The 14,663-nt window shown below is 34.3% G+C and overlaps 1 protein-coding gene across 4 annotated transcripts in view; it reads right to left on the bottom strand.

The window, feature by feature from the left end:
- Positions 1–1,126: 1,126 nt before the first annotated feature.
- Positions 1,127–14,663, bottom strand: part of LOC101892572 (la-related protein 1) — a 63,286-nt gene continuing 49,749 nt past the window's right edge. For all 4 annotated transcript variants that reach the window (XM_020038158.2, XM_020038159.2, XM_020038160.2 and 1 more), the window contains 5 exons: positions 10,512–10,770; positions 7,990–8,051; positions 6,886–7,919; positions 4,444–6,752; positions 1,127–4,166 (listed from right to left, as the gene is read on the bottom strand). In XM_020038158.2, the coding sequence (XP_019893717.1) occupies positions 3,436–4,166; positions 4,444–6,752; positions 6,886–7,919; positions 7,990–8,051; positions 10,512–10,770 (4,395 nt within the window). In that variant the 3' untranslated portion in view covers positions 1,127–3,435. The remainder of the gene's footprint in view (positions 4,167–4,443; positions 6,753–6,885; positions 7,920–7,989; positions 8,052–10,511; positions 10,771–14,663) is intronic.

Here is a 14,663-nt window from a genome sequence, read left to right as displayed (position 1 = left end):
ACACATTGTACATATTTCGCTATATATATCCGACATATTTAATATCGGCGTCAACGTAACGGTCAGAATTGACCTGTTCGTCTATTTGTGATTTTGCCGTGATTAAAAATATTCGCGGTTTAATAGAAAATTTGAAATTTTATTTTACACAAATGTTATGGTCTATTTCACCCACTAAATAGAAATCCATCAAAATAGGAAGACTTCTGCCCAGCCCTAAGCTCTAGCCACATGCTTACTTCCGCTTCGATTGGTCTATAGTTGCGACCTGTAGAGCAACTGCAAAATCAGGAAATTTTTCTTGGCCCAATCAAACTTTTAATTCCACCAACACATAGTGTTTTGGGGGTAAAAATATGTGTGAAGATATAAAGACAAATAAGGAAACTCAAAGTTCACTCAAAAAATAATATCGATAATAATGAAACAAATAATGTCAGGGAAACTTGTGTGGAGATTATGGTAGGGGTAAATAAAAAAATATTTTCGTAGGTAAAATAAAAAAATAACAAAAGCGATATTCAGAAAAAAATACTGGAGCAAATATAAACTAAAAATAAAAAATAGCGATGGTTTTGTTTGTTTTTTAAATCGGAATGAACATTGTTCCGATATATGATAGATTTTTTATTAATTTAAAGTTATAACCTTAATGCACTAATAACAAAAATTCAAAATAAATTTAAAGTTTTCATATATATGTTTCTCTTTTTTGTTTAAGCATATTTCATAATCATTAGATATAGTTGGGGTTATAGTTGATTTAGGTTAGTTTCAAAAAAATGTGTTTTTTGCTTTAACTAAAAACAAACAAAAAAAATTATTTTAAAAATAAAATATTTACAAGAAAAAAACAATTCAAATGATTTTTTCTTTACATTCGTGGTGTGGAAAAAATATTGTTATATATATATGTGTGTATGTTGTTTTACTGCTGTGTCACATTGTATTTTGTCAAGAATATTGTAACGAAGCTTTTTTGTTGATTGGCACTGGGGCTACAGTTTTTTGTTTTTTTTTTCTTTTGGTAATTTCTATGTCCATTATTTTCGTTTTTAATTTCAGAGTTCACATCATGGTTTCTTGTGTTTTACATATTTTATAGTGTGTGTGTGTTAGTGTAATATTTTTGTTTTTTTTTGCAATAATTTTTGTCATATTTCTTCTTGTTTCATTTAGGATATTTTTCTTTTTTTTATATCTGTAATTCAATGTTGATATTTGTTTTGCTAAAGCTAAATAAAAAAAAAAAACAAAAAATATATAAATTTATTTAATATATATATTTTTTTTAAATTAATTAAAATAATAGGAAAAATAAATGTTAATAAAAATAATGTAGCTAAACAAGAAATTAAAGCGGGAACCACCTAATAAAAATGATGCCATGTAAGCAAATATAAGGGCAAAGCAGTACATTAAAAACAAAAGAAAGGGAGAATGTTTACCATAACAAAATTAGAGTTTAAATTTGTTTCCCCTTTTTTTGAATTAAATTTTCTTTTCAGTGAGATCTTAAATTTTAACTATGGGTGTTAAATTTTTTATCATTTCGAGCAGTTTTAAATGTTTTAACAAAAAGTAATTAAAAATTGACAAAATTATTTGATAATTAATAGGATTTTCTAAGACTCTGTTTTGGTAGATTTCTTAAAATATTCAAGAAAGCAAAAAAAAAATTTTTTTTAATTTTTTAGAAATGTTCTAATTGGTAGGAATAATTAAAAATATGTATGCGTTCTTTAAAAAAAAATGGTATATATTTTGTTTTGATCCATCGAATTTTTGTATCTGACACTCTAAGAAAGCAAATAAATTTCTTATTCTTTTTTCATTTTTTGAAAAAATTTTTTAGAAATGTTCCAATTGGTAGGAAGAATTAAAAACACGTTATTTTGAAAAAATGCTATATATTCAAAATTTTTAAATTTTGAATAAACATTTTGTTTAAATTTTGTGAAAATGCTTTGTTTAAGTTTTAGAAAACTATAAATCCTTGATTTATAAAAGAAAACTTTATTGAAAAAAAAAAAAAAATAGATTTTAGGTTTATGTTTTTAGAATAAAACAAATCAATAAACATTTTTTAAATGGGTCACAAATGATTTCAATATTTAATTAAAATTTTAGTGGTTATTTAAAAATATTTTGGATTTTTTCTTTTATTAAATGTTTATTTAATAGTTAATATCCATTTAAAATTAAACGTATCTTTATAATTTTGTCGCAATGATTATTTCTTCGAAATGTTTAAAACACCTCCCCACTAGAAACATTATTAACTTTATTTCATTTCTTTAATTTCCCAATGAATTTGTTACAAATATTTTATTTAGTTTTTTTTTTCATTTGATTTTAATTTAAAAAATTGCTAATTTGGTATTTTTCTGTGGGTTTTAGACAATTTCTCCCCTTTATAAAGAATAAATATGCAATTGTAACTGCTTTTCTCCCTTTACGAGAACTTACAAAAATGGCCCATACGAGAATTATTTTGGAGGCCCATAATTTCTCGTACGAAAAAAACATATATTTCAAATCCAGTTTGTTTTTGTTTTTTTTTCTTCTCGGTCCCTGGTAGCTTTGCCATGGCTTTTATTAATATTTAATATATTTTAAATTTATACAAAAAAAGAAATTAAATATAAAGTCACTTTTAAGCAAATATAATTTTAAAAAATATAATATTTTTGGAGAGTTTTTGTTTTCAGGTTTGTGTGTGTGTTTTTTATAACATCAATAATGGTTCGAAAAAAAAATAATAGTTGTAATAAAAATATAAAGAAAAAAAAATCAACAAAGTTTTAGTTTTTAATGATCTGGGTTTTGAGCATTTTCAAATTTTGGGCTGAAAGGACAAGTAGGTTTTTTTTTTTGTTTCAAAAGAAAAGATATTAACAATAAATAATAATAGTTATAAACAGAAAGTAAGTAAGAAGAGAAGAGAAAAAATTACAAAAATTATTAGTACAAGAAGTTCTTTCAATTTTGGGTGTTGGGATTTTTGTTTAAGAAAAAATATCGTTTCTGCAAAAAATATTCTATTTTTTGTTTACTTCTTTTTCGTTTATCAAATGGACAAATGTAAGCCTACAATCTAATAAAGAAATTTATTCATTTATCATTATTTTTGTATTTTTTTTTTTGTGATTTTAAAATTTTATAAATTTTTTTGGTAGGATTTTTTTAATTTCTTCACATTTTTTTATTTGGTTTTTTTGTTTTGCTTTCTTGAAAATACCCAAAATAGAAATTATTTTTATTTGAAGAAAAAAAAATGTTTAAAAAATATTTTTTTTAGAATATAAACTAGTGTTGGTTTTTGCTTTATATAGAAAATAGCACTTAATATAGAATAAAGGAAAGAAATAAAATTATTGTTTAATAAAAATTAAAAATAATAATAAAAATAGCAGACGTAAAAACAAATGAATTTTATTTATCCGCCGCTACAGACGCTGTCGTTGATTTTTTATTGGCTGGTTGTTGTTGTTGTTGTTCCGAGGATGATGTTGATGGTGCTGCTGCTGCCGAAGCTTGTTGTTTATTGGTAGAAGCCGCAGCAGCTGCATCTTTTTGTTGTTGCTGTTGTTTCTGTTTTTGCTGTTGTTGCAATTGCTGTTGCTGTTGACGTTGGTTACGATTTAGACCGGAATTACTGCCACTGCCACCACCGCTGCGCCTTAGCTCATTGGGAGAGCCATAGTGATAATTGCGATTGGCAATTTGAGGTTTATTACCCAGTGAACCACTGCGTACACGTACAGTGGTACTGCCAAAGGAACCAGTGCGTCTACGATTATTACCGCCTTGGTTGTGTTGCTGTTGTTGATGCTGTTGTTGTTGTTGTTGCTGTTGTACTCTATTGCCCACATAATCGCTACGATTGGTAATTGTGGTATTGGGCCGACGATTATTACCACCGGCCACAATGACTTTGGTACCATCACTTTCCGATACACTACGATGTCTTTGGAAATTACGGCCACGATTCAAACTGCCCACACCCTGTAACATTTCATTAATTTCGGGTTCGACAACACGGAAATCTTCAATAGTTTTGAAACGTTTCAAATATTCCTTCAATGTGGGTTGTACTTCCAATTTATCGGCATTTTTATAGTATTTAAGGAAAGCCCAGAATTTCTCGAGACCATAGAGTTGTCCTGCAATGAAAGTTAAAAAAAAAAAGTACATCAAATATTATTGCCAATTCTATATCACTTTTTTTTCAATTTTCAAAATATTTTCTAAAAGACTTCTAATAACCAAAATAGCCAAGACATACATTTTTATAAAAATTGCCAAATAAAATGGAAAACTAACTGTCAATAGTTAAGATGTTATTTTAATTGTAATTTAAATTTAAACCTCTAAACCTTATAACTAATCTAACTAAACCCGCCCCCTTATCATTCAATATTTCATTTGTCAAATGCTTACCAATCTCATAATCGGCTATTGTTTCTTCCTGGAAGTCTTCATAGATATGAGGACGGAATTTCTTTTCCAAACCGTACGAATAGAAACGGAACAGACATTCCAAACCATAACGGAAACCGTTGCTAGCATCTTCCAAGGCCAAGGAGCGGAATTCATTGTACATGGTCTTATTGAAATTTTCACGCAAAAAGAATGACCAGAAACGATACAATGTGTTCATCTCTTGCGATTGGCCATAACCCAGACGACGTCTCTCTTTAAGGCAACGTGAATGATACTTATGATATGCTTGCTGCGTGAAATTGTTCTCCTTGAGTAGGGCATGTGATGGATGCTGGAAGACGGGCAACGATTGAGGTACTGATGAACCATACGACGATGTTGTGGGCGACGTACCCGCCGACGAACCCATCGATGTGGTACGTGGCCTGTGTTCAACGGTGTCGAGCAACCAACCAACGTGAGCCTCTACCGGTGGATTGGATGAATGGCGGGTCTTGCGTTTACGTGGTGTACGCAAGTCGAGCGAATGATTATTGGGCGCGGCATAGAAACGGGCTCTACGCGACTTAATTGTGGAATTCAGTGTGGAGTTCAGTGTGGTATTCAATGTCGAGTCTTCATCGTCATAGGCGGGTGGAGGTGGTGGCGGCGGTTGTTGGTTACGTTGTGATCTACCAGCATTGCCGGCCAATTTTTCAAAATCTTCTTGGGATATCAAATTTACAGTGCGATAATCCTTGGCCGTGTTTGAGGTAATCCACAAGTCTTCTTCGTAATTGACCAGACCATCGTTAATCACATTCTCCAAGTCCTGAGTAATTTTAGTTCTCGATGTGTAGTCGGCAGTGCGATCGTAACCCTCATGTTTGGGAGCCCTGTGTACTTGGGAGACAATCAGCAGTTTGTTAATATCACGGTCGGCAAATTCGTAATCGGATTCATCATCGTCGGAATAGTGGTCGGTGAAGTTGTTGACGCGTCCAGAGGCAGGTATAGGATCCATAAGCTCTTCATCAAACTGGAAGTCTAATTCTTCCTTCTCGACAGGCTGGTGGCCACCGCTGGTGGTTGTGGTGATTGCAGAGAATGCAGCTGTTTTGGAGGAGGTAGAGGAGGATTTGATGGTAGTGGCGGTGGAATTGGTGGTGGAGGAAGTGGAGTTGTTGTTGTTGACAGAGGAAGCATTTGATGTAGTGACATTGGAGGATGTTTTGTTTGTGGAAATCAGGGAGTTGGTAGGAGTGGTTTTTGTATTGGTGGTCATGGTGGCGGATTGGTTTGATGTGGATGCGGAAGAGGTGTTGGCGAGTGGCAATTGTGATGATGACGATTGTGTCGAGTTGGTGGTAGCTGATTTAGTATCTTTATAAGCATTTGATTTTGAGCGTCTCTTTACCTCTTTCCACATGCCATCGGCAGCTTCGCCAGCACTCGCGGTTGAATCAGCACTCTCAGAGGTAGCAGCTGGTGCTTTGCCTTCAGTCGTTGCTGGGGTCGCTGTCTTCTTCTTTTCCGGAGTCGATGTGGAGTTTGGAGCTTTCACAGCCGTTGTCACACTCTCAGCCAAACCACTCAAATGATCCGCCAACTGAGCCACAGCTCCACCCGTTGCCGTTTGCTGTTCAGCTGCCGCGGCAGCTTCCACCTTTTTGGTGAGAGCACTGATGGCATTCAATGCAGGGGTGGCAGGTGTTTGTCTCTCTTGTTGCATCAAAATGGTGGGTAGCAGATTTTGCGAATTACGTGGCACCGGTGGTGGTGGTATACAACTCAAAGGCTTTGTAGCCATGGGTGAGGTTAAAATCGGTGGCAGAGGCACTTCGGGAACATAGATAATATTTGGTGAGGTATTGTTATTTGCAGGAGTAGCAGTAGTATCAGTGCTTGTAGCTTCTTGAGCAGCAGGTTTAGCATTAGCTTGACTCGTTACATTATCTTGAGTTTGGGAAGTGGTGGTAGCAGCAGCAGTAGTAGTGGAGGTGGTGGTGGACGCTTCGGGCGTACTTCCAGCAGCAGCACCACTTGCAGCTGCAGTTGCCGCCAATTTAAGTGGGTTACTAACTGTATCCACAGCTTCCTTAATGGGCCATATGGTGGGATTTGTCTTTGTGCGCACCTTATAGCCCTCCAAAAGTTCAATTTTATCGGATTCCTTAATGGCTGTAATGATTAGAGCCACATCTGTGGTTAGAGCTAGAACCCGATGGAACGAAGCGATTAAGGTGACAGGGATGCAGCCTTCGTCATCCATTTTGCGGCGCAAATAGAAATCGCCGGTAAGGTTTTCTTCGCTAAAATAATATTCACTGTAAACAGGATAGAAGAGGGGAGAAAGAGAGAAATTAATTATAATGAAGCAATTTTAATGGCTACACACAAAACCACAGGGTAAACAGAGAACACACATTTTATAGACGCATTACAGGCATGGATACTTACACTTGTTTTTTAATAGCTTCTTTGACGCTTTGTGCATCCATTTCAATATATGCAGCAGGCATGGGACCATAATAATGGGTACCCATAAGAACAAATGAGGGATCTGCACCGGCGGCATCCGCCGGTAGGTAACTTGCGTACTCGCCATTGGCTAACAGATGGCGTGGTATGCGATTTGCCGTACGACCTGGTCCCGATCTTGAGAATCCGCCACCACCCCGGCCTTGGCGCCCGCCCCTGTAGGCCGTGCGGTACCGCCGTTGGCTGCGGGCTGGTCGTTGTTCGTATTCACCGTCACGTTCATGCCGATTGGTGCCGCTGCCGCTACGCCAGGAATCAATGCGTTCACCCACATTGCCAGATTTTGTTTTGTTGTTGACAGCATTGTTGTGGCGTTCACCGCCACGTTGAGACTCTGCATTGTTGGCAGAGCTGCTGCTGTTGTTGTTGGCTGAGCGTCTTTCAGCGTTAGCTTCGTGGCCGCCGACAGTAGTTTGGGCTGAGCGATTGTTGCCACCGCTGCGATCTTGGTAGCGTGATTGGGAATTGATACCTCTTCTGGTGGGACGACCAATTGATTTGGAACGACTAGATTTTGCCAAATCGATTTGTAGAGGTCTCCATTTTTGCTTGGGTATCTTCTTGTTGATGCCATTTGCTGTGTTTGTGGTGGCATTATTTCCATTTCCGGCATTACTGGAAGATGCTTCATTGTTGTTTGCTGTTCCGCTAGTTGTTGCTTTGGGATCTTGGTTTTCTTTGGCAGCACTTGAACTAGTGCTGGATGCTGATGACGATGTGGTTGCAGCTACCTTATCGTTAGTGTTGCTGCTACTGTTAGCAGTTGTCGATGACGATTGTTGCTGTTGTTGACTATCAACTAAGTTTTGGCCTTCGGTAGTTTTTACCGTGGCAGCGTTTTCTTCTTTGTGAGCGTTGGAACGTTGTTTTCTGTTTGAACGTTTTGTTTCGGTACCGGCTGGTTTACCACCAATTAACATTGGCCAATCACCAACGTTACTAAAATCACTAGCCTGCAAGAGGAGGAATAGAATGTTTAGAAATTATGGAAAAAAGGGTATTTTTATGATATGATCTTCTTACTTTTTGGTTAACCTTCTTTTTGTCCTTTACCACGGCAGCATTCGCATCACTTTTCGAGACGACTGTAAAGAAGAAAGACAACGTTTAAGATAATTTTGTTAAATTAAAAAAATAACAGTATTTATGTATAGAAGTTTTTGGAGCTGTTCCTGGCCCTATGGGCTAGGATACTGCACAAATTGAAATAAAAAATAAGAGAAACGGAAAAAAGTGCATATAATAGGTTTTTGAATTTACATTAAATCTATCAGGTATGTTAAAGTTCTTTTTAGTTGTATGTAATATATATATGCTTTGGTATCTGGAATGAAATATTTTTTGCTTTTTTTACTATCCTTACACCAAATGGTACCAATTTTTGAAAATTGTGGAGAAACCAATATTCATTTTAAAAGAACAAGATATTTACATGAAAAATATGAACAACCTTCTCTGGCTGCAGTGGAATTGCTATTAATCGAATTTTAAATTATATTTCATATTTTATGTTTCTTCTTTTTCTTTGGAATACAATTTTTACAAAAATCTAGATTACAAACATGAGGTTATCTAGGTGTCAAACTATTTATAAAAGGCAGGCATTCTGGATTACAATTTAATTTCCAGTCATAACTGGACATCTCTTTGTGTTCGAAAAAAAGTCCATTCCGATGCAAAATAAGTTCATTTTTTGTAATCTTCTAAGCTAATCATCACATGTGTCTAGAGGAAAAGATTACAATTTTATTTTCATTTCTTACATGAGCTACCTCGCCACCCCCAACCCCTTCAAATTGTCATACCCCCTCACAAATGATTGTGACTCTGGCTACATAACAACAAAGATGTGGGGTTTAAAAGCTTATCATTTTTAAAAGCTTATAGTTTTATTTTGTTCAAGTATTGGTAGAAGCACAAAACTATGTGTGTGTGTGTGCTTTTCGAAAACCCCAAAGCAGAAAGAAGAAGGAGAAGAAGAAGAAAAGATCATGCCATTTTTATTTTAATTATCGAAGAATAAACATAAACTGTTTCGTTTATTTATAGAAGAGAATACACCATAACACACTTCAACTGCCAACCAGATACATATAGGATGACGACGATACAGGCATGTTTTCATGACACGCGTCATTTGTTTTTTCAAAATAACACAAAATTTGAGTTACACAAATGTACAGTGGGGGGATACCCAATAGGAAGGTGACTTATAATTTGGGAGCTTTTTCCCAAGGTGTATGGGAAACTCAGGTCCGCAAAGTCAGAAAATCAAACTATTATTGTGAAACGTTTAAAAAGTTTTCAAATTCAATCCCTCCCTCTACCCTTTGAACATTTTATACCCACGTCACCCCAAATTTAATTAAATCTTGTTATGATCTTGAAAATACGAAACCATTTGAAGAATGGGGAGATTTAAATCCCACTGTTAGAAATATTTTAATTTGTTTGCCTTCATCATCATTGGTGGGGAAAGTCGATCTACATATATTTTTATTTGTTTGCATAAAACAAATTTTGGAATTTCACAAATTATTGGTCATGTTTATAATTCAATAATTAATATGGCAAAAGTCAATTCTATACCTCAAAACAAAAAAAAAAAAAAACACCTTGCTCTATAATATTTAAACAACGCAGTTTAAAATTCCACACATAATGGCTGGATATCAGCACAAAATGCCGGAGCAATAAACAAAACAGAACAACAAAAAAAAAACAAAGTTCTTTTATGATGGGAATTTAAAAATAAAATACAACTTGAAGAAGAAAAAAGAAACAAAAAACAAATAATAATGGCTAAGCACGAACAAAGCTAAATCAGTTTCTATACTAAAAGGCCAACTCCCCCCTTAGCTCCTTATAAGCAATTTGCCAAAATGTTTATGGCACTCATAAAGAACTCGTAGATATTGAGTTGAATATGTGAGTTTAAGAAACTCCCTACTTGGAATTGTCGCTGGAGTATTTTGGAAAGCAAGGTTGGCACTAAAAAATACCAAAGTGTCCAGATACCAATCTGTTGGATTATTGTGTCTGTAGTATTTGGGAAAGCAGGATGGCACTAAAAAAATACCAAAGTGTCGATCACTTCAAGCAAGCGCTTTGCCGCGATTGGGCCAAAATGTAGCAGAGCAACATTCGGGCAGCGTGTGAAGGTTTCATTGGCCGTCTGAAGGCCTCAGTTCCTGCCAAAGGATGTAAATCCTCCGAAGTGAAAGAAGGAATTTTTCTATAGGAAAAAATCGCCAGTAATCAAAGTTGGGATCGTTTTTTATATCCCCGCCACATGCCACTCCTTATGGTACCTCACCCAGGAGATGGGCAACATCGGCCCACTCCTTCTAGTAGCTTCCCACAAAAGGTCCAAATTTGAACATATCTAAAGTTATTCTAAAATTTGATGCTATTTCCGACATTTTTACATTCAAGCAATAAAATTTAACAAGAAATGTAAAAATGATGGTGTTTGACTTCGATGCAGTTTTTTTAGCTCACCCTGTATATTTATTGTTTTTCATTTATTTGGTTGCCACACTTACCTATGGTTGTAGACTCAACTTTATTGGCCTGTGTCTTATTTGGATTCTCTGCGTTTGTGTTCGCTGTAGTATTGGAACTGCTGGTATTGTTTTGGTTGGTAGTATCGCTAGTTGCCGGTTGTTGTTTTTCGTTTTGATTCTGTGCTTGCTGTTGTTGTTGTTGCGGTTGTTTCTGCTGTTTAGGCTGTTTGGGTTGCAAGACACGTTTGTCCAATGGCGAAGAACTTGTTTTGGGACTTGAAGCTTGTTGTTTTGATATCTGAAAAAGTAAAGAAAGAGCAAAACATTAGTATTTTTGTTTTTCAATTATTATGGACATATATAAAAACTAATACATATACAAATATATATGTAAAAATTAATGACTAAAATGCTTAGAACCCTTATAGGGGATATTTTATGGGTGTCAACAACACCAGAAGTTGGAATTTTAATCAACCACTAGGGAAGAGAAAAATTATTAAAAAGCATAGCGTATTTCAAGTACAAGTCCTAAAAATTAAATCTGACTTCGATTAGCGAGTATTGCAACATGGAAGAAAATGAGAGAATCTAGAAACAGCACACTGTTCCAGAGCTATGGGTTTGTTTCTACATTTCCCTTTCGGGTCGGGTTTAAGATTAGAAATTAACCAATTATATTGTGTTAAAATTGGATATTTCTGTCCATTCCATCATGATATTGACGATTTGAGTATCGAACCCATAATTTCCATTTACAACATTTTCACTTAAATATGAAAAAACAGACATATCATCCCTTGCACGAAATAATAAAAGTTTCATCAGATGTTTCATCAGAATTTTCTGTATTAGGAACAGGTTTGCCGACCCACACCAAGAGCTGCGCCCTCCTGGGCGCCGTGTTGAATGTATACGATGTTAGTTGCAAATACTTTGCGTGTGATGAAATTTTCTTTTAGAGAATATATCATAGAATGCGTCATGGTTACAATTTTGCATGGTATACTCAAAATGCTATGGCGAGGGTGAGTATAGTATGGCGTGCTTTTTTTTGGTGACTAAGTCGTTTTATCCTTTCTTTTTGGTATATTTTTCATAACAATGCACCAGTGATTTCATTGGTCAATAAAAGCATGGGAATATGACCTTCAGGGAGAAAGAGAGGAGCTCAACAAGAGAGAGAACTAAAGGAACTGTTGTGACATGTTTTGCCATAACTCTCTTTATGGCTATTTTGCGAGAGTTGTGTTATGTTGTTGAAAAGAGAGATGGCCTGGGAAACATATGTACCTATGACAGTGTATTTTCATATTTTGTTTTGAAGAAAATTTAGGACAAAGACATGGAGAGGTATTGAAAGTATTTTTAACATTTTTGCTCGTCTGATTTTTCAATAAAAAAAACAAATCTAAATTAATATTTTCCGGTTTACAGTATTTGTTGAAAACATTTTGTTTTCAAGGATAACTAAAAATTTGATAGCAGATTTACGATATGTGTAATATAGAATAGCAATTTTTAATATAACTTCTCAATCATAAAATTTGTGGTAATGAAAAATTAAAAATTTTTGAATCTTGGATCCAAAAAAAAAATCATTGAATGTTAGAATATGGGAATTATATTTGAGATTTTTGTGACTGTTTTCAACCCTAATGAGAATATGAAACTTGAATTTGTTAATATTTAAATTTCTATTAATTGTTTCCATTTTCTGGAACCTAAAACCGACACCTTCCTAAGAAAATGTGTTTTTTTTTTTTTTTTTTCTAAAAACGTATAACGAAATTTCCTCATGAGATATTTTAAATGTGTCTCGTGAGGACTAACGAAAAGAAAACGGTTGTCAAAAAAACTAAACATAATATTAAATGATGTCAAAAGAAACCCTAAAAGTAACCTCACCCACACCCACCCAGATGTGGCGTCGTACTTGGGAGTGTGTGTGTGGTTATGACTGACATTTTTTTTCTTTTTTTCTGTGACACACTACCAATTAGAGATAATTTGTGAAAAAAATTGAATTTTCTAAAATTTAAAAAAATTAATTTTCTAACATTTGTGTCAAGAAAATTTGGATTTCCGATTCACACCAAGTCATCATCGATCATATTAAATGCACAAAATAAAAAAAAAACCAAAACACATGTGGGGGGTCGGTCATCTGTTAGGTTTCATTCAAAAGACCTCTAAACTTATGTTGCTTGGGAGATTAGTTCTTCCTATAGTTGATTAGTTGTTGTATTTTGTCAGATCGATAATTTGAGTATTCTTTTGTGGACTTTCAGTATATCTTTTGGTTTATTGGTCAATTAGTTTTATGTGTTCATAGAACATGTTTTTTAAATGCCGGGGAAAAGTAAAAAAAATACCCTCCACCATTTGGAACGAATTTCACAATTTTTCAAAAAACAAAAAATAAATAAATAAAATCCGTTAAAAATTCTGTTAACATCTTAAAAATACCGAATGTAGCCAGGACCTGCATAAACCATTACAATGTCATAAACCATTACAATATTCAAATGCAAAACTTGAATAAAAAAATTCTGTGAATAATGTAGCTAAAATAATAATATTACGGGTTTTCGAAGACGTGGACCAGAACAGACATAATTCTCTCATAGGCTGTAGTATCGATTACGAACTTCAAACACCAAATTTGATAAAATTCCGGTGAATAATGTCGCTAAAACCAACAAAATACCGAATATCGGTAGGTACCGTTATATGGGGAATATACGAAGACGTGGAACTGCACAGACAATTTTCTGTCATAGGGCTGTAGCATCCGTTAAGAACTTCAAATACCAAACTTGAAACAATTTCGGTGAATAATGTCGCTAAAATCATGAAAATACCGAATATGGGGGGCTATACGAACAAATTTTCAATTTTTGAAATATATTATATAAAATGGAGATTGGTCATACCTCTTTGTGATGAAGCTAATAGTTCGTCGTTCATATACTCTATGGGGCTCGGATGGCTGGATGGATGGCTCTTTTCATTTAACGACAACAGAGTCCAACAATTGGCGTTTATTTCACACACACGTAAAATAAATTAACGAAAAATGTTCAATCAAAATTGATAATAAAATAATTGAAAATCAACACAAAATGTAAACCCAAAAAAAAGTTTTTATGTTGAATATTTTTTCCATAGGATGGGTTGTTGGTTGGTGATGGTTTGCTTGTAGCTGATTTTTCTTATAGAACAATACCACATTGATGTTGTTGTTGTTGGGTGTGTGATGATTTCACTTCACTCTCGACTTGTTTTATTTTCTTTTCTATTTTCATTCAATTCTTCAGACTAAATTGTGTCCAAAAAACATTGTCTTATCTTCACTTTATGAAATTTTCGAGTGTTATTGATATTTGTTTTATTAATCTTATCATTTATTGAAATGATAATAATGTTTTTATTTTTCATTTAAACACAATGTTCTGGGATTTGAATTCAAGAAGAAAATACTCCTCCTCTTCTTCGTTGACAGTAAATTATAAATAAAAACGACCCCAAGTCGTTTTTTTACGAAAAAAGAAAAGATCACTCAATGCCGTTTTTTATTTGTTTAAAAAAAACGACCTATTTTTCTTTCTTTAGAATTTTATCTGAGGTTAGATATTTGTTTTATGCTTCTTCACTTGTTTTATATTTTTTTTTCTTCTCTATTAAGAATAGAATACAGAATTTTTGGTTTTCTGTGATATTCCGCGTTTGAAATTTTTAAGCGAGCGTCTTGTACGACCGTTCAAGATGTTCTGATTTCATTTGGTTTGGCGCAGTGTCTGATTATGAATTTTTACATTGCCGGTTGGGTGGGAAGGTTCATTTAAATTGAGAGATGTATTTATCTCATTACTAATGTAGAGAAAGAGAGAGCCCGAGAGAGCGTCGCAAAACCAAAACAAAAACCATGTATACGTGACATGGCCGCAATACACTATGGAAACCTGTATTGTGTGACAATCCAATAATAATATCAAGGAGAGAGAGCAGAGCACGAGAGAGTACGCATCACACAACAGTGACATGGTAGCCATACTATGTACAGAGGTTTGTTGTTTGGTTATTGACTGGCAATAAACAGTGATAAAAACAACAACGACATCCATCCGCGTCCACCACACCACATGCAAGATTATTGGCCCCAAGGTAAAAAACAATGTCGAAATTTAT

Source organism: Musca domestica, unplaced genomic scaffold (assembly GCF_030504385.1).
Source record: "Musca domestica strain aabys unplaced genomic scaffold, Musca_domestica.polishedcontigs.V.1.1 42, whole genome shotgun sequence".
NCBI lineage: Eukaryota > Metazoa > Arthropoda > Insecta > Diptera > Muscidae > Musca > Musca domestica.
Note: the sequence above shows the minus strand (reverse complement) of the source record. Positions and strands in the feature narration are given on the sequence as shown.